The sequence below is a fragment of the Notolepis coatsorum genome (assembly GCF_963971535.1).
Source record: "Notolepis coatsorum genome assembly, chromosome: 11".
NCBI classification, from domain to species: Eukaryota; Metazoa; Chordata; class Actinopteri; order Aulopiformes; family Paralepididae; genus Notolepis; species Notolepis coatsorum.
Window position 1 is genome coordinate 115,924,055 of NC_140175.1, and position 27,606 is coordinate 115,951,660.

At 45.6% G+C, this 27,606-nt stretch overlaps 1 protein-coding gene across 3 annotated transcripts in view; it reads right to left on the bottom strand.

The window, feature by feature from the left end:
• The window catches only part of LOC311236423 (uncharacterized protein), a 123,973-nt gene that overhangs the window by 58,488 nt on the left and 37,879 nt on the right, over positions 1-27,606 (bottom strand). For 2 of the 3 annotated variants that reach the window (XM_084324105.1, XM_084324103.1), the window contains exons 3-4: positions 4,919-4,996; positions 4,705-4,815 (exon numbers count right to left, since the gene is read on the bottom strand). In XM_084324105.1, coding sequence (XP_084180231.1) covers positions 4,705-4,815; positions 4,919-4,949 — 142 coding nt within the window. In that variant the 5' untranslated portion in view covers positions 4,950-4,996. The remainder of the gene's footprint in view (positions 1-4,704; positions 4,816-4,918; positions 4,997-27,606) is intronic. The other variant, XM_084324104.1, reaches the window with a different exon arrangement.

Genomic DNA, 27,606 nt, shown 5'->3' on the forward strand with positions numbered 1-27,606 from the left:
TCTCTGGTAAACAAGAACACCCTGAAGACTCTGGCAGGAGCACTCATTCAGGGGTACTACGACTATGCTTGCACCTCATGGTACCAAAGCACCTCAAAGGCGCTAAAAACAAAATTACAAACATCTCAAAACAAACTGGTCAGACTACTGCTTGACCTTACTCCTAGAACCCACCTCACCCCTGCCCACTTCGACAACCTAGGATGGCTTAGAGTAGACGACAGAGTACAACAACTTGCAATGGGCCTGGTCTACAAGATACACTACACGACCAAGGTACCCATGTACATGTCAAAATACTTCCCAAAGGTCAGTGAATACCACGATCACAACACCAGAGGGAGCTCCACAAATCATGTCAAACCCAGATTCGGCTCAAATAAGGGACTAAACACGTTTCGCAATTATGCCACATCAATGTGGAACGCCCTACCCAAAGCTGTAAAGGAATGTGGATCACTACCCACTTTCAAAACCTCTCTCAAGGGACACCTACGGGAGACTGCAATTCAACACTGGCCCCTGTAAATATCCTAACCCAATCATTCCAACCCCCTCCAATGTACAGTCATTTACCTAGTATGGTTTTGTCAATAGTTCAATGTACAATTGTGTTTGTTTGTACAGTGTCTCCTCCCCCCCCCCCTCAATGTACAGTGTTACTTGTTTATACAGTGTGCCCCCCGCCCCCCCCCCCCCCCCCCAACCACCTCCAATGTAAATTACCCAGTATGGTTGTCAATATCCCAATGTACCCAACCCCCCCCACCCAACCTCCAATGTACAGTTTCTACGTCAAATGTATATACTCCCTTTTCTTGACTCCTTCTGTATCACAAACAGTACTGTATTTGCAAATCTGGTATGTCATAAATGTATAGATGTAGCAGTACTGACTATCTGTATGTCATGTATGTCATATATGTCTATATGAATTGAAAATGGGGGACCCTGATGGAAACAAGACAAACGTCTTTCTCAGGTCTGCATCCCCTTAACAATTGTATGTATTGAGCCGTACTGTATTGTACCCATTCTGCAATCTGTTAAATAAAGTTTTCATTCATTCATTCATTCATTCATTCATTCATTCATTCATGCATTTATTATTTGTTTTAGATGCCCAGACGCAACAGCAACAAAAAGAGACACAGCGTGACTCGCTGCACAATTTCCTCACTGGAAAAAAGGCACCTAACGTGACACGTGAAAGAAAAAGGGAGCTGGATGAAGCGTTTTTTTAAATGATATCCATGGATTACGACCCCTTAAGTAAAGGAGAACGTGAAGGTATGAGACATTTTGCCGGCATGGCCCAACCAGGTTACACCCCGCCCTGCTACAATACTGTCCGGGACACACTTATGCCACATGCCATACAAGAGATGGAAGTCAAACTACGAGAGCTCATAGGAATGGGTGAAGGGTTCGTTCTTGCATCTGATATTTGGACAAGTAGAAGAGGCCACAGTTTCCTTGCTATTGTGGCAAGTTTTATCGACGGGACGTTCAAGGGCCACACGGTTCTGTTAGGCTGTGAGCACATAACAGGGTCTCACACTGCAGATCGCATATATCAAAAGTATGAAAGTGTGCTGAAAAATTGGAACATTCATCAACGCGTGATTCGTGTGGTGACAGACAGTGCCAGCAACATGGTCAAGGCATTTAACATCCTGCCTGACGCTGAAGGAGAAGAGGAGAAAGATGATGATGATGAAGTGGCACTGGTGGTGGAGGAAGGGGAGGAAATAGCGGAGGAGGAACCTGCGCTCTCGCAAAACCAAGTGGACGTGGTCACTAATACTGTAGAGGCTATGGTAAACCAGTACTTCACCGTATCAAGTTTACACCTGCGATGCCCAATTCATCTGCTTCAGTTAGCTATCAAAGACGCAGTTAACGAGCATGATGATATCAATCGCCTGCTAGTTAAAGTGGGAAAGCTAGTGAAAAGTGTGCGTAAGAGTTGTCTGAACACGGAGGAAACTGACTCTCTGGGTGTACGACCCACCACTGCTTGCCCGACGCGATGGAGCAGCCAGCTGCGCATGGTGGAGTCTGTCCTAAAGCTATTCAAAAAAGATGCATTGTGGCAGAGCAAACTTAAAACCACTGCCGCTATTCTCACACTTAATGACGTGCGTCGGCTCAATCACCTTGTTGAAGTATTGTCACCGCTGGCTGACCTCACAGACAACATGCAACGGGAGCTTGGGAATTTGGGCATGATTCTCCCGGCTGTAGGCGAGCTCAAATCCCTGCTTGTCAACAACAACGCTGCCCTTCCATTAGGAATAGCTTCTTTCGCGGAAACACTGTCTAATAACGTGTCCACTCGCTTCAGAATGTACTATGATGATAAACACCTCCTCTTCGCGTCGCTGTTAGATCCTCGTTTCAAAACAGAGTGGATAATCCGTGATGAGTTGGTTTGTAATAAACTTGGAGAAATACGCGACCTCCTCGTCAAAGAAACAGAGGAGATGACCGCAGCAGTCGCTAGTGCTGGAGACGCAGCAGGTCAACCCGAGTCCGACGGCGGAGAATCTGACGTGCCCGAAGAAATCAAGAGGCCTCGTATATTTGGATCATACTTCTCAGAGAATCAGCCCACGGGAGGAGGCAATGCGAAAACTGAAGTTGAAACCTACCTCTCGTCCCCAAGATCAAACCCTGACGATGTCAAAGATGTCATTGCATTTTGGAAACAAAATTCCAAGTCCCTTCCACGCCTGAGTAAAGTTGCCCGCAAAGTGTTCAGTATTCCCAGTGGCTCTGCGAGCGCAGAGAGGGTGTTTTCCGCTGCTGGTTTGATGTCAAGAAATCACCGCATGAGTTTGAAGCCTCAGACATTGGCTAAACTCGTGTTCTTGAAAGTGAACTCAAAGATAATGTAGCTGCCGTGGCACTGCATGGCAGATATAGGCACATGAGCATTGTTTTATTTTGTTTAAAATGCACAAAGTGACAAAAACGAATAGCCTATAATATCCTACTTTATTGCAAAATGCAATAGGCCTGCCTAAAGTTAATGGCCATTATTTTTTATTTTATACATAAGAATGTAGCACTCTGTTTTAGATTTTATACATTTATATAAATGTAGCATATCCAACAGCACTTTTATATTGGTTGATTGTATTCGAGTTTTTCAAAGGCTATAGGGAACTTGCACATTTTCGTTTGTGTTTTACTGTGAGACACTTTGTAGACAGTTATGTCGAGTAAGTTATATTTTTATTTCATAGGCATATTAGCTATGTGATTTCCTGAGTTCGTTTGATAACAAGCCTGTTGCATTAATTGTCTTCAGTGGCTAAGCCAAGGCCTTAGGCCTATTACGGCCTCCTCTGAGGCTCATGTCATATGCGTAATTTTGTATCCGTCTTATGCTGCCCTGGCTGTCACTGTCAGTGATTATGTTCTACCTCAGATTGATTGGTTGATTTAATACTTTATTAACAGTATGCAAAAAGGTATAGGCCTACAGTGTAATTCAATTAGCTACGTCGGATAATACAAGGTACTGTATATGCCGAGGGCTGTGCATAATTAGTTTTTTCCGTCACTGCGTTGAATGTCTTGGTGGTGCCCTGCCCATGGTGCAGTGGTAAATAAAAAAAAATACCATATTCGGTTGATACATTTAAACTGGGTCTGTCTGTTTTCATTATTCTATGATATTTTAAATAACGAAATCAAGAATTTACGCATGCTCGAAACGAAGGCCTTCAGGAAATCCGATGTGTTTAATTAGCCAATTTCAGGAAAACAGCACTTTCTTTTATTTCCCCCGCTGTAATTTTTTTTCTGCTGAGCGGGGTGGAGCGAGGAGCGCTTGATGCCAAAATGAAGTTGAGCGCTGGCGGCGCGCTGAGCGGTGTGGCGGCGGGATCAACATGAGCAATTAGCGGAGCGGACCAAGCTTTAAAGAGCGAAGAGCGGATTTCTCACCCGCGCCGATCCGCTCACATGCCCTGTCCCAGAGAGAGAGAGAGAGAGACAGAGAAAGAAAAAAACTCAGCGTCTCCCAGAGAGAGAGAGAGAGAGAGAGAGAGAGAGAAAAAAAAAGAACTGTGTAAACACGCAGCGTGGTGTTGGACTTCCTCGAACGGGAGAAGGGGGAGACACGCAGTGTTTACAGTTCTCTCGCTCTCGCTCGGCTGGCAGCTAGAGGGGGGCGGGTGTTATTATGCAAATGCACACCATCTGACGTCCCGAATACGCTAATTTTCAGATGACTCACTTGAGGGAGGGACATTATTGTGAGAGGAGAATTGGAAGAATGCGCCAAATCGAGAATTAGAGACATAGATCCTATTACTATAAGTCCACATAGCTAGAAAATGACCCTAGACACTGGAAAAGGTAATTTATAAGATAGTTCCCCTTTAAACAAGACCACTGACCCCTAACACCTTTAGCTAAGGCTTAATACATCACAGTTAGGACCTCTTCTATCAGCTTAGTCCTCCTGGTTGCTATTCAATCCAGCAGGGGAACCAGGACAAAGGTGTTCCATTTATAAAAGAGATACCAGAATAAAGTGCTCCAAAGAGTTAGGCTGAATGTGAACAAGAGTTTGATCAAATTAAAGAATGAGAGGAGAGAAAGCAATGGTGACAAAGACTGAGACATACAAACATGCTGGAGCAGAGGAAAGAGAAGACAAAATCAAGATAAGAGAAAGAAACAACATACTGGTCTCCTGGTGGTCTGTGGGCTCCTCCTTCATCTCAAAGGAAGTCTCCTTGGGCGGCTCTAGCGCGTCCTGGTCTTCTTCTTTAATAATCAGTAGGTCTCTGTGTGGATCTGGGACAGAGGGAAACACAACTCAACATACTAGTCTTTATTTACTTCTGGGTCTGGAGAGTAAACTAAAGTCTCTTCAGTAGGAAGTCTTGTTCTGACTTACAGAGGTCCTGCTGGTCTGATTCCTCCTTCATTCTAGTAGGTGTGATCTTGGACGTCTTCTACTGGAACTGGAGTTTTGCTACAAGGATAAATGCAGATGGTCACAGAGAGCCCATACTGTAGATCCAAGTCTGGAACTGACTGGTCAGCCAGGACATATATAGAGGCTTCTCTCCACCAATCACATCACAGTATGAAGAGGAAAAAAATGAGAACTGTAGGCCAATTAGTTGACAAGCTTTTATTCAAAGCCGATTACATAAATGCAGGACTTAATTTGTGCCAGGACCTGCCAGATTGGGACCGGCACGTTTTTGAGCAGCCCAACTCTCAGTCTACTGCTGCCACATAAAGCTCCAGCCCAACTCTCAGTCTACTGCTGCCACATAAAGCTCCAACTCTCAGTCTACTGCTGCCACATAAAGCTCCAGCCCAACTCTCAGTCTACTGCTGCCACATAAAGCTCCAACTCTCAGTCTACTGCTGCCACATAAAGCTCCAGCCCAACTCTCAGTCTACTGCTGCCACATAAAGCTCCAACTCTCAGTCTACTGCTGCCACATAAAGCTCCAGCCCAACTCTCAGTCTACTGCTGCCACATAAAGCTCCAGCCCAACTCTCAGTCTACTGCTGCCACATAAAGCTCCAACTCTCAGTCTACTGCTGCCACATAAAGCTCCAACTCTCAGTCTCTTGCTGCCACATAAAGCTCCAACTCTCAGTCTACTGCTGCCACATAAAGCTCCAGCCCAACTCTCAGTCTACTGCTGCCACATAAAGCTCCAACTCTCAGTCTACTGCTGCCACATAAAGCTCCAGCCCAACTCTCAGTCTACTGCTGCCACATAAAGCTCCAACTCTCAGTCTACTGCTGCCACATAAAGCTCCAGCCCAACTCTCAGTCTACTGCTGCCACATAAAGCTCCAACTCTCAGTCTACTGCTGCCACATAAAGCTCCAGCCCAACTCTCAGTCTACTGCTGCCACATAAAGCTCCAGCCCAACTCTCAGTCTACTGCTGCCACATAAAGCTCCAACTCTCAGTCTACTGCTGCCACATAAAGCTCCAACTCTCAGTCTCTTGCTGCCACATAAAGCTCCAACTCTCAGTCTACTGCTGCCACATAAAGCTCCAGCCCAACTCTCAGTCTACTGCTGCCACATAAAGCTCCAACTCTCAGTCTACTGCTGCCACATAAAGCTCCAGCCCAACTCTCAGTCTACTGCTGCCACATAAAGCTCCAACTCTCAGTCTACTGCTGCCACATAAAGCTCCAGCCCAACTCTCAGTCTACTGCTGCCACATAAAGCTCCAGCCCAACTCTCAGTCTACTGCTGCCACATAAAGCTCCAACTCTCAGTCTACTGCTGCCACATAAAGCTCCAACTCTCAGTCTACTGCTGCCACATAAAGCTCCAACTCTCAGTCTCTTGCTGCCACATAAAGCTCCAACTCTCAGTCTACGACTATGCTTGCACCTCATGGTACCAAAGCACCTCAAAGGCGCTAAAAACAAAATTACAAACATCTCAAAACAAACTGGTCAGACTACTGCTTGACCTTACTCCTAGAACCCACCTCACCCCTGCCCACTTTGACAACCTAGGATGGCTTAGAGTAGACGACAGAGTACAGCAACTTGCAATGGGCCTGGTCTACAAGATACACTACACGACCAAGGTACCCATGTACATGTCAAAATACTTCCCAAAGGTCAGTGAATACCACGATCACAACACCAGAGGGAGCTCCACAAATCATGTTAAACCCAGATTCGGCTCAAATAAGGGACTAAACACGTTTCGCAATTATGCCACATCAATGTGGAACGCCCTACCCAAAGCTGTAAAGGAATGTGGATCACTACCCACTTTCAAAACCTCTCTCAAGGGACACCTACGGGAGACTGCAATTCAACACTGGCCCCTGTAAATATCCTAACCCAACCCCCTCCAATGTACAGTCATTTACCTAGTATGGTTGTCAATAGTCCAATGTACAATTTTGTTTGTTTGTACAGTGTCCCCCCCCCCCCCCCTCAATGTACAGTTTTGCTTGTTTATACAGTGTGCCCCCCCCCCCAACCACCTCCAATGTAGATTACCCAGTATGGTTGTCAATATCCCAGTGTACCCAACCCCCCCCACCCAACCTCCTCCAATGTACAGTTTCTACGTCAAATGTATATACTCCCTTTTCCTGACTCCTTCTGTATCACAAACAGTACTGTATTTGCAAATCTGGTATGTCATAAATGTATAGATGTAGCAGTACTGACTATCTGTATGTCATGTATGTCATATATGTCCTGATGAATTGAAAATGGGGGACCCTGATGTAAACAAGACGAAAGTCTTTCTCTGGTCTGCATCCCCTTAACAATTGTGTGTATTGAGCTGTACTGTATTGTACCCATTCTGCAATCTGTTAATAAAGTTTTCAATCAAACAATCAATCAAGTCTACTGCTGCCACATAAAGCTCCAGCCCAACTGTATTATAGACTTGATTGATTGAAAACTTTAACAGATTGCAGAATGGGTACAATAAAGTACGGCTCAATACAAACAATTGTTAAAGAGGACATGCATTGCTATTCCTAGCACTATTTGGGCAACTTTACACAATTCCTGAGAGTCTATTGAACACATCTGTACGTTTTTTTTTTTTTTTTTTTTTAAATGCATTGTTTTATATTTCTTATCAAGTACTCAAAAGCATAATTTTCCAGCCTCAGGATTTCAGGCTATTTTTGGATGGGCTCCGCCCATACTAGCAGAATGCTTTGAGTGATAGCCACCCACCAAATAGTTCTGGCCATACTACTCTACTAACGCCAAAGTGAACCTAATACACAAACATATATGGCTCAAGCATACGTTTTCGATACAATACAATCCACAAAGGGATGACACCGAAGCAGGTACCCATGTCATACGATTTTGGAAAAACTCTCCGAGATGGGGCCATTGGGTGGGGCCGGGGGACAAATACACTGGAGGAAAGTAACCCAGCTCAGCACTGTCCAAATTATATCATCACTATTGCCTGTTTGAAGGATATCATCCTCAAACACATACACCTACATGCCTTGTAGAATTCCACACATAAGAAAGAAAGATACTGGGATGAATAAACAAAATAGGAGATAAAATGTAGAAATGCATGCAATACATAAATAAATATGAATCTCCATATATGAAACAGAACATTTAGATAAGGTGCTACTGAGATGTTTTGGTGAGTTCTTTGTTTTTTTGTGGAAGTAGCCCTTCTAAAAAATGCATGAACATTCACTGATAATTGGTCTGTAGTGGAGTCTACATTGCCGGACCATGTAGAATCCGGACCTTGTAGACTGACATAATTCTGTGCATAGTTTAGTCTACACAGGCCATATTTCAAATAATCAAAATCTTACTTCATTCATCTTAAACATTCTTAATTTGGGGGATTGAAAGTTCCCATGAAATCTGAAGTTGTTCAAACGACAACAGCACATTTAAAAACAACATAGTTTACCAACATGCTTTACAAGTCCCACAACATTAAAAAATAATAAAAAATAAAATAAAATATTTAAAAAAAAAGATATAAAAAAAAAAAAATTGAAGCTTCGAATTAAAATCGAAGCTCGGCCCCGAAGCTTCGATTGCCAAAAAAAGCTTCGAAGGTCAGCCCTAATGTACTTACTGATTCGATGCTTTCTTTCGGTCTCAAAGGCTAGTTCCCTTCTTCTTTAGCAACAGCCAGGAAATCACGGAAGCATAAAGAGGAGGCAGAGACGGCAGGATACGTGGAAATCAAAATAAGTTTACTAGGACGACAAAATAATACAAAACAACACTGAAGGGATGAACGAAAACGGGATATAAACTACTTACAGCACAGACGAACATGAAACAAGGCAAGGGGAAACATGAAGGGCAAAGGAACACGCAGTAAGTGAGGGTACAATGAGGGTACAGGAGACAATGACTCCACAATGAAGTGAGGGCAGACCACACTTAAATACTACCCTTGATTGAATTACTAACAGCTGGCGAGCCCAGACAATAAGGGTGTTTTCACACCAGAGCTGTTTGGTCCGGACTATCAGACCAGAGTTCGTTTTCTCGGATAGTCCGCTTTTTTTTGGGTGGTGTGAATGCTCAGTCGAACTCTGGTGCGGACCAAACACACAATCTCACGAGCAGAGTGCTAAATTACTACCTAACCAATCAGATCTGCGATATGAGGTAGCGTCACGAGCAGAGCAATGTGTGTGGACAAGAGGCGGGTTGCTACGTTTACTGTCGGGAGGGGCTTTTAGACACATGTTTTTTTTTTGCTTCGAAAAGAGGGACATCTTCTCAATATGCGGGACGCGGGGGCTTGCAGTCACACACACACGCGCGCGCACACACGTTAGGGCTCGCAAATAGATGTGTCCAATAGACGAGCGCCCTTTTCGACCGCGTGGCATTGTTCAGAAAGTTTGGTGCACTTGACTAATTGCAATGTGAATGCAGACGAACCAAATGAAGAATGCAACAATGTTGCAACTTCACCCCCCGAACCGCACCGAGTCCGCACCGAGTCCACCAAAACTATATGTGAAAGCGCCCTAATACAGAAACGCCAAAAATAAGAACACACTAGGAAAACTCAACTTGGACACAAAAGGCTTAAACACATACAACAATCAGACAGGAGGACGAAATCAAACAAGGGAAGGAAGAGCCCAGGATAACAAACAATTAGAAATTAATTCTATAACGGACACAGGCGAAGGAGGAAGCCGGGACCCCGGAATGAACCCAGGGAGAGGACCCGGAGACCTGGGGCCGGGAGCCTGAGCAAAAAACCCAGGAGGGGTATAGCAGCCCGGAGAGGGGGGGGTGGGGATGGGAACCGAGGCCTGGAGAGGGGAGGACCGGTCTCGGCGGCGAGGCGTGGGATCCGGCGATGAGGTAGGGCTGGGCGATATGGCCTAAATATGATATCACGATATTTTCTGACCTTTCGGCGATACACGATACACATCACGATGTTTTTCTTTTTTTCCCCAAAATTCATTATGAGGCTTACCAAGACAGTATTTGAGTTTGCAAGCTAACATTAAAGACAAAATAAAATACCCATGCATTTAGCATTTTTATATTATATATTAGATTTAGATTATTGGATTATTAGATTATATATTGCATATATTTAGCAATGAGATATTATATGATTTAGATATGAAATATGATGAATTGAAAATGGGGGACCCTGATGTAAACAAGACGAAAGTCTTTCTCTGGTCTGCATCCTCCAGTCCGCTGTTGACTGTTGTTGTATTGAGCTGTACTGTATTATTTGTACCCATGCTGCAATCTTTTAATAACGTTCTCATTCATTCAGTCGGCAAACAGAATCATTTTGATTGACAGTCGCGTCTGCCAATTACGTCACATCGCTTGCACCCGCCCTGCTGTTCTTAGCACCAATCGGAAAGCGCGTATTTATTTTTTACTTCCGCCATTGGAGAGCTCAATGACAATAACAATGGCAGCTCGCCGCGGCCGACGTTTAGCTTTTAGCTCCGCAGAAGGACTAAACGACTGGAGGCATAATGATTTTACTTCAACGGATGTTATAATAAAAGCCTTTCCATACATCTGTCTGATTGAAAACGTTATTAACAGACCGCAGAATGGGCACAACTGAGTCAGCACGGGCTGAGATATGAACGAGCTTGCTATATCTAGGTCGACCTCGGTCGGCACTATGTAAATACGCTGATGTTATTGAAAGTGTAACTATATAGAGACCTCTGAACAGGTCCTGCATTATTATTATTATTATAACGTTAATGCCACAAAACGAATGCCTTTGTTATCATAAGTAGTCACTTTTGATGCAGTAGTGTGTGTGTGGGGCGGCGCTGTTCAAAAGTGTCAACGTGTGGACCAGATTGACGCGACACAAGCCTCTTGGGCAAAACATCACGATATCCACGATACGTTTAAAAAGTGTATCGTTAATGAACTGTACCCGATATTTATATAATATCGTCATATCGCCCAGCCCTACGATGAGGGACCTGGAACAGTGACAGCCGGAGCTGCGCTGACCGGAACCAGGCTGGCAGCGATGGCCGGATCAGCTGTGGAGGCCTTGCTAGCGATACTAGCCCCGCTCGCCCTCCAAGCCTTGCTAGGCCTTGGAGGTTTGCGAACTGCGGGAACTAGGCTAACCGTGGGGCCTGAAACAGCTGTAGGGACTAGGCTACCTGGCGGGACAGTACTAGCTGTGGACATCTGGTCCGTCTCACGAACTAGGCTGATCGTGAACCTGGAGATTAGGCTAGCAGTGGGGACTGTGCTAGCTGGGGAAGCGTGGCTAGCTACTGGAGTGAAGCTAACGGGCGGGGCAGTGCTAGCTGTGGACATCTGGTTAGCTGTAGGAACGAAGCTGGCGGGCGGGGCTGTGCTAGCTGTGGACGTCAGGATTGCCTCAGGAACTAAGCTAACGGGCGGAGCTGTGCTAGCTGGGGACGGCCGGTTAGCTATAGGAGCGAAGCTAACGGGTGGAGCTGTGCTAGCTGGGGACTCCTGATTAGCTATAGGAGCGAAGCTAACGGGCGGAGCCGTGTTAAATTGTGGACATTTATTCATTCCCACTTATTAGACACTATTTCTGATGGTAAAATGCGCATACAAAGCAAAATACAGAATTCTGAAATATTAAAACGAAAAAAACGGAATTTAGAAAAAAATCAAATGGAATTTGGAAAAGAATTAAACAGATTTCATATGGCTCTAGCAGACCACACTTAAATACTACCATTGATTGAATTACTAACAGCTGGCGAGCCCAGACAATAATACAGAAACGGCAAAAATAAGAACACACTAGGAAAACTCAACTTGGACACAAAAGGCATAATCACATACAACAATCAGACAGGAGGACGAATCAAACAAGGGAAGGATAACAAACAATTAGAAATGAATTCTATAACTCTAAACCAACACAAGATGGCCGACTGCACTAGGCTTGGGCGGTATGGCGGTATTACGGTATACCAGGGTATTTCGAGATCTTGCCGGTATGATTCTCAATACCGTGACGTCACAGACTGCTATTACACTGACACGGAGTTGATTGTAGTGCACAGCACGGGCCAGCAGAGGGTTACGTGGCTATCGTTCTGGGACTGGGAGCTAACGTTATAGTAGTACCTGGATGGTGCGGGCTAACTGGCTATCGTTCTGGGACGCGTGAATACGCAAGCAAGTTGTCCTTTTGCGCAATCTGATTGGCCACTGACGTTTCTGGTCATGTGACATGTGCGCCCAATCGTGTGACGGCAAGTTCTTTGGACGGTTAAGCTTAGGCGCTCTTTCGAAGTTGGTTAAGGTTAGAGTTTGTCTTAGAGCAGGCCGATAGAACACCAGCCCTGATTCCAAACTCTAACCTTAACCAACTGCGAAAGAGTCGCCTATGCTTAACCAGTGATAAACTAGGCGTTAGGTCGTTTGCAGGCTGTTCGACGCGGAAATGGGCTAAGACACTGCTCGTCATGCGATTGGGCCTACATGTCACATGACCAGAAACGTGCGTGGCCAATCAGAGCGCAAAACGGGAACGAGGAAGGACAACTTGCTTGTGGGAAGTATAGACGCGTCAATACTTTCCGTAGCCGCATTTATGGCAAGACGCTCTCTGATTGGCCGACGCCTGTTTCTACACTGGTTAAGCTTAGGCACTCTTTCGAAGTTGGTTAAGGTTAGAGTTTGTCTTAGAGCGTGACGGCAAGTTCTTTCAGCGGTTAAGCTTAGGCACTCTTTCGAAGTTGGTTAAGGTTAGAGTTTGTCATAGAGCATGGCGATAAAACGCCAGGTAGTTTGCAGGCTGTTCGATGCGGAAATGGGCAAAGACACAGCTCGTCACGCGATTGGGCAACAGTGGCCAATCAGAGAGCGTCTGCCAGAAATGAGTCTACGGAAAGTATAGACGCAGTATAGACGCTTCTGGGACTGGGAGCTAACGTTATAGTAGTACCTGGATGGTGCGGGCTAACTGGCTATCGTTCTGGGACTGGGAGCTAACGTTATAGTAGTACCTGGATGGTGCGGGCTAACTGGCTATCGTTCTGGGACTGGGAGCTAACGTTATAGTAGTACCTGGATGGTGCGGGCTAACTGGCTATCGTTCTGGGACTGGGAGCTAACGTTATAGTAGTAACTGGATGGTGCGGGCTAACGGGCTATCGTTCTGGGACTGGGAGCTAACGTTATAGTAGTACCTGGATGGTGCGGGCTAACTGGCTATTGTTCTGGGACTGGGAGCTAACGTTATAGTAGTACCTGGATGGTGCGGGCTAACTGGCTATCGTTCTGGGACTGGGAGCTAACGTTATAGTAGTACCTGGCTGGTGCGGTCTAACTGGCTATCGTTCTGGGACTGGGAGCTAACGTTATAGTAGTACCTGGCTGGTGCGGGCTAACTGACTATTGTTCTGGGACTGGGAGCTAACGTTATAGTAGTACCTGGCTGGTGCGGGCTAACTGGCTATCGTTCCGTGATTTGTTTACTTGGTAACATGGGTTGCTAAGGAATTTAGGTTCGAGGTTGAAGAAAGTGCACTTTTAGGTTGAAAGAACGGCCCTAATGTCAACGTGTTTCAATATAAGCGTTATGTATGGTGATAACGAGTATATTGTTTTCCCCTTAGGATCGATGCATTGCGATGCATTGTTACACCCCTACACCAAAGTCACTGGCCCACTGTGCGTGTGTGTATGCTGGCTAGCATTATCAACAGCAGAGGTGGGTGAAAGCGGTGTGACGTAATTTGCAGAATCGACTGTCAATCAATGGTCTACCTGACTCATAAACTCATAAACAATGTTTCTGTACTGGAGGTGTACAGTATTTCAATAGGCAACACTGAAAGGATTATTTTTCTAGAAGAGCAACACTCATAACATAGGCATTGTATGCATAAAAGGGGGAACAACTAAAGTTAAGTGACTGTTACTTTTGTAGCAGTAGTTTGATTTGATAGTTTATTTGATAGGGACAGCACATGTTAATGAACATCAAGTACAAAATGTAAACATGCAGGGTTGTAGCAAGAGCTAATTTACACCAGGAGACAGCAAAACTCTTTCAATAAATAAATAGCCTGCTTAGGGTAAAAGCATTGTGACAATCAATGATAAAAACAACAATAAAAACAAGAAACAAGTTACATAAACTAAATCAGATGAAAAATTATCACAGTTCTGGTTTGCCTTAAGATGTAGTTTAAGATGGGTCTTGAACATGGAGTATGTGGGGCACTCTCTAATCACAACAGGTAGGCTATTCCAGTAGTTACCCCCTTTAACAGAGAACACAGTTTTAGCAAAGGTAGTATACCGAAAAGGCACCTTACGGTCCCCTCTACTGATGGCCCTGGTGGTAATGCCAGTGTCTCCTTTTTGTTTAATGTCACTGCCTTTTTTTATTAGGCCTAGTTGTTGGCTACAACTTTGCCACAGTAGGCATTAATCACTTAAAGGGGCTATGTATTATAAATGTCATTTTTCAGTCTCTAGCATTGTATTATAGTAATAGGAGTTCGTATCAATGTGTTTTAGGGTCTAAATACCATATTGGCGGATTGCTCAGATTCAGCCCAGCCCCTTTCGTCGTCTAGTAAATCAGGTAATATATTTTTTGAACGGCCAATACGCGTCATATGGCCGCTGGGTAGCGCACAGTGATGCGATTGGCTCTGTGGTTGGAGCTAATGCCCGCCCCCATTCTACCTAGACTGACTGTACACAGCGAAACAATTTCCTCATACTCGAGAGGGAGAGAAAGTAAGAGAGAGGGAGAGAGATAGAGAGCACTTGGGGGTAGAGCTGCCGCGATTACCGCATTACCACGGTATCGCTGTTACATCACGGCCACCGAAGAGTAGGCTGAATACCGCGTCACCGCTGTTTTTTATAATAATAATAATAAATTACCCTCCTCTCGTTGGGCTTGCGGCTCTGCAGATATACCCTACTCATCTATCGAGGTTCCAAGCGACCCTATTGGGTACCAGAAAAGTCACGTGAAACATTGCAGACCACTGATTGGTCAGAGAGACGCGTCACACGTTGTAGCGTCATGCAGTGTGTTACCACCAATCGGCAAGCGCGTATTAGGTTTTTACTTCCTGAATGTCAGATCATCACAACACGGCTAATAACGTTAGCTTTAACTCTCCGCCGGAGTGGACTACGATCGCTCCTAAGGAGTACTAAACGAGACATAATGATTTTACTGTCTGCAACGAATGTTATAATAAAAGCCCTTCGTTCTATACACTTGTCTGATTGAAAACTTTATTAACAGACCGCAGAATGGGACAACTCAGCACGCTCTGAGCAAAGAAAGGAACTGAGATATGAATAGAGTATTGCTTGCCTTGCTATTGTCCGGTAAATACGCTGATGTTATTGAACGTATAACTATATAATGTTAATGCCACAAAACGAATGCCTTTATTATAAAGTAGTAACTTTATAGTAATAATAATAAGAAAGGGTCGGGGGGGTTAGGGGTAACCAATAACCACCCCTGCCCGCGACACCGAGTGAACGGCGCACGACCAGAGGGTAAACTTCGAATCAGTGTTTCACTTTCAATAACTAATGCGTGCTTGCCGAATCCCAAACAATATTCATGCTGCAAAGTCATCCTCTAAAAATAGACATTTAGACTAGAGGCAGGCTATATGCTATAAAGAGTAACTACTACTAAAAAAAAAATGCATTCAAACTTTTTTTTTAAATTTTTTGTGTGCATGCGGTAATAACCGCGGCGGTAGGAAATATTTTGCAAATTTGTGCGGTAAGGAAATAATCAATACCGCGGCAGCTCTACTTGGGGGGGGGGACCTGCAGCGCGCCACACACACGCAAACAGGAGATTGAAAGAAAGAAAGAAAAAAAAAAAACATTTCCTCATACTCGAGAGTGAGAGAAAGGAAGAGAGAGGGAGAGAGATAGAGAGCACTTGGGGGGGGGGGGACCTGCAGCGCGCCACACACGCAAACGGGAGATTGAAAGAAAGAAAAAAAAAAGAAAAAAAAAAACCACAAGCTGCCGGCGGACTGTCTTTTTTTTTCTCTCTCTCTCTCTCTCTCTCTCTCTCTCTCTCCCACCCCCTCCCTCTCTCGCTCTCTCTCTCTCTCTCTTCCCCCCCTCCCTCCCTCCCTCTACCAGTGCAGACTGTGTGGCACTGTCACTCAAAGTGCTTATGGGCGGAGCCAGGCCATAACAGCCTGATTTCTTGAGGCTGAAAAATGATGGTTTTGAGTACTTGATTAGAAATATAAAACAATGCATTTTTTTGAAAAAAAACTTACAAATGTCTTCAATAGACCAACAGGAATTGTGTAAAGTTGCCCAAATAGTGCTAGGAATAGCAATACATAGCCCCTTTAATAGTTCAAATGTCTGTGTCCCATTCCCGTTTGCACACGCAGATACACACACACAGTGGGGCCAGTGACTTGGTATGTAGGGATGGGAATCGAAAACCGGTTCCCGTTGGGAATCGCATGCCTCCGTGACTAATCGCATGCCTCCGTGACTATCGATTCCCTTATCGCTGCCAGGTTTTTCCTACAGTTGCGCAGAACGTTAGCGCCATGCATGTAGCCATGGCAGACTATTTGATTCCTCAAGGGCTAGAAATTGCCTGAGTTTTGGTCATATGCTCCCGAAATGCTCCCGCTGTTTGGCTGCTTCTATGTGCAGTGAAAACTACTCCAATGTTTTAGAACCTAGTCATTGATTTAATTCAGGGTAACCTAAGATTAGCCGCGGAGCTAACGCTAGCTAATCAAGCTCACAGAGAGAGATAACAGCTGACAGCGGGTAGTACAGGTACAGGTACATAAAGAGTGCAAATAAAATAAAAAAGGGTGTGGGGGCTGTTGTGTAAACCTTGTACTCTTTAGTTCACATATAATAAGAGACGGAGAGCGTGTGATCACGTTGACTGTTGATCACACGCATTGAGCTGTGTGTGTGTGTGTGTCTCTGAAAGACCAGAGACAGAGAAGTCAGAGGAATAACGACCTGTTAAATGCAACTACGGTTCAATAGATTAAATTTGTTTAAGATATTGAACTGTAGTTACATTCAACAGGTCGTTATTCAATAGATTAAATTAGTTTAAGAATAAAACGATTTAAAAAAATACAAAATTTTAAGAGAATCTCAAATACATTATTTTATTTAAGTGTAGGCTATAGTTAATTTGTTTTTTTTTACAGTTTTTGTATTTTTCTGACATGGGGGCTCAACAATAAATGACAATCAGAAATGTCAAGTTGCATGTTGTTATTCTAACCAACTTAGTTCTGTTGCATTTCCAATTTATTTATTTAAATTATAAATTGATCAGGAATCGATAAGGGAATCGACAAAGAATCGGATGGATAAGCAGAATCGATAATGGAATCGTATCGATAAAATCTTATCAATTCCCATCCCTAGTGGTATGTGCTATTGCACAGATATGTGTTCTGTTCCCATTTGCACATGCATGCACAGTACAAATATACATTTATTAAAATAAAAAAATCTTGTTACTTGAAATATTTTCACTGTGCTCCTAAATATTTTTGTGTGCTCCTAAATTTCTTTGTGTGCCCCTAAATTCTTTCATTTAGGAGCACATGTGCTCCTTGGGAAAAAGGTTAGCGTAGAGCCCTGAATAGGACTAGTTGTTAAAGATCCCTAAATCAGCAACAATTGAATTAGGTTGGAGATATCCTCTTGGGTGGGGTGGAATTTGGCAATGATCACGTGGTGCCACCAGTACGACACATCTTCAGTTGTGTTCCCTGACCTCATTGGGTGTTTCGGCCATTTATCAGAATACACTCTCTGCCGAGGTTGGCCCACCACAGGCTGATCAGGCCTGGGTGTGTGTCGCACGGTGGCACCACGTGTTCATTTAGCCCATGATGCGTATCTACGTTTCAGCCACAACCAGTGACCGCTCCTTTCTGCTGCAGTGGCAAGTTCTTTGATTGCCTTCCGTTGGGCTTGTCCTCTGATCCCTACTTCCTCCAGGAGCCTTGTGGTGGAACTGGCTACAAAGCCTCTGCAGCCCACCTCCACTGGCCACACCTTCACGTTCCAGCCCCGCCCCTCTGCTTCAGCTGCTAAGTTGGCATATCGCAGCCTCTTCCGTTCGAATGCCTCATCGATGACTTCCTCCCATGGGACCGTCAGCTCAACGATGAAGACACGCTGGCAAGAAGAGGACCAGGTGTGGGGGCGCAAGTTGGTCGCTGCAATTTCAGGGGGTAAGGTCTACCCGCATTTCCCAATCCCGGGCTGCGTTCAGTGGGCCTGAGTTCGGAGGTGATGGCTTGGTCCGCCGTTTCTCCCCTTCCCGGATGAAGGTTGTTTTCCGTGGGAAGGTAGTTTGGGCATTTATAGGCATGGCGTTGGTGGTTACTCTCTTGTTCTCAAGTTGGGCAGCCAAGCACTTCAGTAGCTGGTTATGGCGCCAGGTGTATCTTCCTTGAGTTAGACTGGTCTTGCAGCCCAATAAGATGTGTCTGATGGTTACTGGGGCTGCAGGCTGGAGACAGGCTGGGTCCTCTCCACACCAGAGATGTAGGCTGGTTGGTGGGGCTGCACACTGGAGACAGGCTGGGTCCTCTCCACACCAGAGATGTAGGCTGGTTGGTGGGGCTGCACACTGGAGACAGGCTGGGTCCTCTCCACACCAGAGATGTAGGCTGGTTGGCGAGGGCAGGACATCATGTGTGGCTCTGATGATGAAGCTTAGCCTATTAGACTCCGTGCTCCACAGTTCGTACCACGTGATTTTCCTCCTCTCCACGCCCTCCCACTTTATCCAGCAGCCTTGCTGGGCTTGGGAGACTGCCTTGGCACACCTGGCTGCTTCCTCCTGGTGGCGCACTTCCTCCACCACCATGTGTTCGGTTGGAGTAGCCTTTTGCCATGTGGGTGCAGTTGCTTCCAAACCATAGTGTAATATAGCATCTAAACAACACACTGTAAGTGGGGAGATAACAGTGGAGAGATTGAAATCTATCGGAATAGTAGTAGTCGGTTTTTTTATTCAGCCATCACACACAAAACAATAATAGTATCAGGGCTGTACGTTAACTTTTTTTGCACATAGCACTGGTGCTACAGAGGTTGATAGTTTTGTAGCACAGGCCAAAATCTTGTAGCACAAGTATAAAACGTGTTATATTTGTAACAGTCACAAATGTGCCTATTGTATTTGTGTTATTTAGTTGCAGTGCCATGTTTGGCTGTCATTTAGTATATCGCCATGTGTTATTATTACTATAATACTCTCATATGCTATTTTCAATTAATATCATAAACAACATAAGGAATATTAGCATAATTTTGAGTGGACTGAAGGAATGAGTCAGCGTTAATAGTTTTAAATGCAAATAATTTATTGAAACATAGAAGTGGGGTCGGTTGGGACACACACACACACACAATGGGGGACCCTGATGTAAACAAGACAAACGTCTTTCTCTGGTCTGCATCCCCTTAACAATTGTGTGTATTGAGCTGTACTGTACTGTACCCATTCTTCAATCTGTTCATTCATTCATTCACACACACTGTTTCAACTCACCACCCCCGCATCATATTGTAGTCTAGTCTGTCTTCAAACTTCCACTCCTCTCGAAACTTTTTTATATTTGAATATCAACATTATCTGTCCATCCTCAGTTTACTATAATATACTCCTGTCCTGAGTCCTGACTAGTGACTTCATCGTCTTTCCAAACGCACGCACGCACACACACAGGGAAGGGGAGAGTGCCCCCCCATTTCCCTTTCCCCAGTCCACACTGTCTCTGCTGTTCTCTATGGCTCTGCGCGCCTGTAGATGCATTTGAACCGTTGTGAGGAAAAAAAAACACCACAGACTTATTTCGGGTCGTGTAGGCGCACTGCTGTGTAGCGCCTGTTCTATAGATATCTATGTGTAGCGCTGCTCTGCTTTCAGACTGGGCGGATATGACTCGTCGAGTTGTCACAGAGTATCATATGAAACTGAGCGTTGCTAGCTGTCGGAGCCTAGTTATTATAGCTGGAGCTGCGCTTGGGCAGAAATGAGACCTGCTACAGGATTTTCAAAATAAGAGTATCTATATGAACCGAATGCCTATCGCACCAGTGCTACTGAAGTAAATCCATTCATCGCACAGACCGCTGTTGCTGTAGCACGTGCGATATATATGTCGCACTGTACAGCCCTGATAGTATGCACTAGGGGTGGACGGTATAAACGGTATAAACGGTATGAATTTTGACTATACCGTGTAACCGGTAGTGCAGCTCTAAAATAGCAATGACGTCATGTAACCACAGCACGACTATTTCACTCGCATTTGCCCCTAAAAATAGATAGAATTAGTCATAGATAATAGATATGTGCGAACTGGAAAAAGTTATTTAGGAGGCTTCGCGCAGTGGGCGTGCCAGCCCCTACCGCACGCATGTAAACACGGGTCTAGTAGTCTAGTGGGACGGGACACGGGAGCTGTCGGGAGGACGGCGGCGTCTCCCTGAGCTAACGTTAGCTTAGCTACCGTTACAAAATGACCCAGTCAACTATTCACTTTTAGTTTAATACATGAGGCATTGTCTAACCGAACGGTATCTAGCCGGCCAGCTACCGATAGCTCCTGACATCAACAAACGCTCCATCAAGTCTAGTAGAGAGACGTGTATGATAGCTCCGTTAGCTGTTAGCTCACGTTAACGCAAGTTAGTTCACCGTTCAAAACAAAATGTCCCATTGAACTAAATAATTCACTGAGGCGTTGTATTAACGTTATATATCCGGCTAGCAGTAGCTACAGATAGCTCCAGATATCAATGTCTTATAACACTGATTCGATGCGTATTCGAGCTGAGGGCTTGCTAACGTTATACCAATACAATAGGGTCCAGGTGCAGCGCCGGAGAATCCTGGCCGTAGCTCTGCTCGAGGCTACTCGAGTATAGGTCCAGGTGCAGCTCCGGAGAATCCTGGCCGTAGCTGGAGGCTACTAGAGTACACACAGACAGTGGAGCTTGTTGCGTGGTGGCGATGTCTCGCAGATAATACAAGTACAAGTCTAATTATATAATATATATATTTTATAAAAAAAAAAAAAAAAAATTATATAAAATTAAAAAAAAGAATTATCAAAAACGATGATACCGTGATATATACCGTTACCGTCTATGCTTCAAATTATACCGTGATATACATTTTAGACCATACCGTCCACCCCTAGTATGCACAATCATTCCAGACTGTCAACAGTCTGATTTGGGCAGTGACTAAAAAGGTACAGGCTGAAGCATAATGCTTAGATATGCCTGTCCTATATTCTTATGAAATTAATTAACTAAATACAACAAAATAAGGATTATTCACATTAAATAAACAACATACTTACAACAAAATAAACATGGTCTAGATTTATTTAATGATAATTTATTGATAAGAAACACATGCAGGGGACTGGCGAGTATATGATTTTTTTTACAAGCCAAACTGATTTTTTACCAGCCAAAAATAAATCGCTAATTGTGATAATTACTTCTTTGTATGTCTTCGTCTAAATTGATTTTCAATCATGCTAATATTTATTAGCATAAAACATTAATAACAGTGTCTCTACTCTTCACAATATTAGCATAAAACATATTAACATGAAAGAAGGAACTATTCTGGACTGACTGGGCAGGGTTCGAAATTAAGGGGGGCTTGGGGCAAAATGCCCTAGAATATTTACCAAATGCACACGAAAATCAGTTAAGGGGGGCAAGAAAAGCCCCCGACACTTTGCACAGATGTTTAGCCCTTAGTATGCACTAGGGATGGGCATTTTAAAGAAAAATCCAGATAGATTGATCGCATGCTATACTCGAGTGATCGTGTATTACTCGAAAAGGGAAAAAAAACTTAAAAAAGATTTTAAATTTTTTTTACATATTTTTATTCATTCACGTATATGTTTAAGGAAACCAACAAACAGTTATAATCTTACACATACATGTGAAAAAATATGTAAAAGATTCAATAAAAAAGTACTTTTTTCTTCATAAAAAATAATAATTTCGATTTTTTTTCCCCCGATTTTTCTCATTGCTACAAGCAGGGGGCGAAATTAAAGCCCGCCGCCCGCCAGGGGCGCTCAGTTTTTACCTTTGGCGCTTGCCACTGAGAGCCCTGCCCGCCGTGTGGCGTGTGGACGTGTATTTCATAACGATACTCTTATTTTGAAAATCTGTGCGGGTCTCATTTCCGGCCCAAGCGCAGCTAGAGTCATAATATCGATGGCTCCGGCAGTTAGCAGCATTCGGTTCGTATGATATTCTTATTTTGAAAAAAAACGTGGCAACGAGTCATATCCGCCCAGCCGGGCCAGCCCTGCAGCGGGATACTATTGGCATCTGCTCGTATCAACACAGAGCGGCCCGCAGCTCTAGTGCCACTGCTAACGTTAAGCTCTCAGAATGGTAGCAGCTCGCCTGAAGCATCTAGTGCTAACGTTAAGCTCTCAGAATGGTAGCAGCTCGCCCGCAGCTCTAGTGCTAACTGTAACTGAGGGGTACAATTCCCTGACTGTATTGATAAGTATGGTATCATTAAACCACTACCGTCTTATGCACTTTAATTACTGGCCATACAGTACATGATATATATAATGATGAACACTTCCCACAATGAATCGGTTCTACACAAAGTTGTATTTAAGTATTTATTGCAGCAAAAGGTACATAATATACTTTCTTTACTTCACTTTGAATGCGCTTATAAGGCAAAGGAATGTGCGTAGGCAAATCAATAACGAATGTCCATTCTCTGTGTAACTGAGGGGTACAATTCCCTGACTGTATTACTAGATATGATACTTACTACCACTACCTTTGTACTTAATATTCGGCCACCCAGTACACGGCATAAATATATTATCATGAACACTCTCACGTAGATGAAACGGATCCAACACAAATGTACGAATTAGAAACAGGTCTTTATTTCCTACACAGCGATGGTGTGTAGAATAAGCACTTAATCACTTAATTACATTTATGAATTGAAATAGTATGCACTTTTATGGCAAGGAGTATTCGTCGGTATATCAATAGATAATGTCCAATCTCTGAAGGCGCAGGTGGTAAATATACGACCTGGAATAGTTAAGGAATAACAGCAATGATACTTTAATGATTATAGGCTGGATACACTAGAGGGGGTTAATCCGGTCGCTTGTAAGCCGACAGGAGTAGGAGGGGGGGGGGGGGTAGAATCCAGCTGCCTCGTCCGGCCAAGGGTATCCCAGGTGAACCCACTGTAGTGACGTTCAATGCGCCGGCGATCCTTGGACCACAGATGAAAGCAGGTGGACTCTTTGTGGGCCGGCTCTCTCCGGTCCACGGGGGAGAGATGTGGAGAGACCTCGTCTTGCAGAGCGTCTCCCCACCTTGCGTCCTCTCCAGGGGGGGGGGTTCCAACACACGGTAGTGTCGGGGGTCTTTATCCATAGAATAATCAAAGTATCTAAAGCATAATCCGTGCCTGGGAAGGCGGGCTGTCGTCGGTAGAATAATCCGGTATACAGGTCCACTCGCTCGTCGGCTCTGGGGCTCCTCGGGTGCAGCTTCACATAGGGTCAACCACCCTGGGTAAGCAGCCAGTTCTCTGCCCGAAACGATGGGGTACTGACCACGGTAGTATTCTCACCGCACGAAGCACTATATATTAACAGACTATTATTAGCTTAATAGACTACGTCCAACTCGACGATATAGTGCCAAATATGACTATTCAAATATTAATATACACGATGTCTCAATACCGATGGTAGGCGAACTTGGCCTTACTCCCACACGTGGCATCGCGGGGAGGCTTTACGTCTGTGACTCTATTGGAGGGTAAGAAACTGGACTGAAAAGAAAGTCCTACTTTAGTAGCGCAGTATATATACGCACTATGAACAAATAGTCCCATTAGTGGTGCGGTAGCCAAATTCCTACGCGGAACTAAGACTTGTTCGTACATGTCGAGCGGTACGTTTGAACTGGGTCTGAGGGGTATGGCAGCCTGGCACCAAGGTCTCGACCAATAGTAGAATGGAGACTATTATGGGATGTTCAGTAGGCTAGAATGGATATTCAATGCATATTGTACAAGGAATATACAAGGGATATCAGGGAATATTAGAGAATATACAAATACAATTAAATATATATATATAAATAGGGTTGTAGGGTCATGGTCATCATCGATTGTGTCTGGGAGTCGAGGCAGTTCTATGAGCCTTGCCACGGGACGGGTGTAAGTGCGACCATGGACGAGCACTTCAGCTGCTCGGACCTTGCTGTCGGCACCGGTGATCACTTTGCTTACGCGGCCGGCCGGCCACATAGCTCTGGGCAGTGATTGATCAATAATCATGACGACTGTTCCTTCTGTCAAATTGTCTCTCTCCTTTACCCACTTCTGGCGGGTCTGTAGAGACGGTAGGTAGTGCAGTAGGAAACTGTTCCAAAACTTGTCGGCTAATACTTGGCTGTACCTCCACATTCGTCGGCCGTTCGCTTCTTCAGGCCGGTACATTGTCTGGGGTAATGTGGGATCTAGCCGCCCCATCAGGAGTGTGTTGGGGGTAACTGGGTCGATATCCGCCACATCACTGGAGACATATCCGAGGGGCTTCGAGTTAAGTACTCCCTCAATCTCCGTGAGGACTGTCATTAGGACTTCTTCCGCCACAGTCTGGGCCCCAAGTACTGCGTACAGGGCTGTCTTTATGGAGCGCACTTCTCGTTCCCAAGTGCCACCGAAGTGGGGTGCGTTTGGGGGGTTGAATTGGAAATCAACCTGTGCTGGAGCGAGGTGGGTCTTAAGTTCTGGGCCCATAGCTTGGAAGCTCTCTCTCAGCTCTCTTTCGCCGCCTTTAAAGTTTGTCCCATGATCGGACAATAGGGTAGACGGTCTTCCTTTCCGTGATATGAATCTACGGAAGGCCATAAGGAATGAGTCTGCGCTCATGGTCGGGAGAAGCTTGATGTGTATCGCTCTGGTGGTCATGCATTTGAATACAATACCCCACCGCTTCTCGGTTCCTCTTCCTTTCTTTATGTGCAGCGGGCCAAAGCAGTCCATACCCGTTGAGTGGAATGGCTTGTCACCGATTCGGAGGCGACATGGAGGAAGGTCAGCCATCCTTGGTATGCTGGGCTGCGTGCGCCACTTGCGGTAGTCTAGACATGTTCGTTGGAAGCGTCGTACCGCCTCTCTTCCTTGTAGGATCCAGTAACGACGTCTGATTTCCGCGAAGACTCTTTCTGCTCCTGCGTGATGTACATCCTCATCGTATTTCTTTATAATCAGCTCTGTGACCTTGTGTCGGCTGTTCAATACGATCGGGTATTTAATGTCATCCGGTAGATTGGGGGCTCTGCGTAGGCGACCACCCACTCTGATGAGGGTGTGAGCGTCGCTCTCGGGGGCCAGGTGAATTAATCTGCTGTCGGATGGGACGGGCTTTCCTCCCTGTAGACAGGCCAATTCATCGGGGAACGAGTCTCTCTGGGCTCGCTGCAGTAGAAGCAATTCTGCTTCCTCGTAGTTAGCTGCTGACATATCAGCGGGGGACTTGCACTCTGGGTGGTACCGCAGGAATGTTCTTTGTTGTGCACTCTCTATGGACGTGCAATCGTTTATGTTAGGGTCGGTGGAGGCTACGGTGCTCAATCCACAGAACACAGACTTCTTAATTTCCACCTCCTCTGGACTTGCTTCCCTCGGGATAGGGATGGGCCACTGTCCTTCCGGGAGTCTTAGGAATGCGGGGCCGTCACTGTAGACATTGCGACGGGTGAGGTCATCCAGGGGCATCCCCCGGGTGATGACGTCAGCTGGGTTCTGTTTTGTATCAACGTAGCGCCACTCTGTTTCTCCGGTTAACTCTTCGGTTAAGTCTTGAATCTCGGTGACTCTGACTCCCACGAAGACTTTGTACTTGCATGAGTCCGATTTGATCCAGGCGAGTACCGTCGTGGAATCTGACCACAGGATTGTTCTAGACACCGGTATGGTGAGCTCACGTTGGATGAGCGTGGCTAGGTGCGCTCCGGCTAGGGCTGCGCAGAGCTCTAGACGTGGGATAGATTGTTGCTTGCGTGGGGCTATTCTCGAGCGGGCGAGGACAAATGCTGTGTAGATCTCTCCCCCCTGGTCTTGGGCCCGCAAGTAGGCTACTGATCCGTATGCGACCTCTGAGGCGTCACTGAAGACGTGTAAGTCCATTTTACATGTCTCTGGCCTCACCGTGGGTGGGAAGTAGCTTCGGCGCATATTAACGCCTGGGAGTGAGTGGAGCTCCATCTCCCACTCTCTCCAGGTGGATGCAAGGTGTGCGGGAATGGGGTCGTCCCAGCCCTGGTCCTTGTCCCACAATGCTCGTACAATCATTTTTGCCCTGGTGGTGTACGGTAGAATACATCCTAGCGGGTCATATTGTCGGGCGAGTGTTGTGTACACACTCCGTCTGGTGGTCGGCGCCGCCGCCGGCCTTCCCTGCTCCGTAGTCAGGGGCTTGTGTCTGTAGTGAAGCGAATCTGTTTTGAATCGCCACACCAATCCCAGGGTCATCTCCTGGGCTTCTCCCGGGATTGTAGCCATCCAGGTCTCGCTGCTGGCTGCCTTGTCCTCGGAGGAGAGGCTGCGCAGTACTTGCGGATCGCTGCTGGCCCACTGCCTGAGATCAAAGCCGCCTTTGATCAATGAGGCGCAGAGTTTAATCAGGAGAGCCTCGGCTTCTTCCTGGGTTGAAAGGCTTTGTAGACAGTTGTCTACGTAGAAGCTGTTCTTTACGCTGTGTCGGACCTCTTCGTCCGCTGCTGGGTCCTCTGCTACATGTTTCTGTAGTGCAAATGTCGCACAGCAGGGGCTGCACGTCGTTCCGAAGGGGAGGACTTCCCATTGGTAGATGGCTGGGTGCTCATCTCCTGGCTTCTCTCTCCATAGGAACCGTAACAGGGGCTTGTCCGCCTCTACTAATCTCACCTGCAGGAACATTCCTTTAATGTCCCCGCTGATGGCCACCTTTTCCTGGCGGAAGCGGAGTAGAACGCCGAGTAGGGAGGGGCCGAGTGTGGGACCGGGCAGTAACTCTTTATTCAGATTTTGGGATCCGATCTGGTAGCTGCAGTTAAATACTATGCGGTCTTTACCGTTGTGATGGACCTTGTGGTGGGGCACGTACCACGATTCAGTGGTCTGGTCAGCCTCTTTAATGTCCATCTTTGTGACGTGTCCCGCTGTGATGAGCTTCTCAATCTCAGCGCGGTATACACTCTCTTGGGCGGGGTTCTTGGCTAAGCGCCGCTCCGTGTTCAGCAGGTACCGTTCTATGGCGTCTGTCTTGGCGTGGAAAGTAGGCATTCCTTCTCGCCGCAGGAGTGGCGTGGCGTATCTCAACACGCCGTTGACCGGGACTCTCTTGGTCCCTGTCTCGAGGAGGTGAATGGCGTAAATGTCATCTTTAGAGCGAATGTCTTTCTTTCCATTCTTAAAGGGCATTTGTTCCAAGCTCCATAGCCGCTCTACGTGTTGCAGGAGTGCGGTTTCTCCCTCTGTAACTCGGGA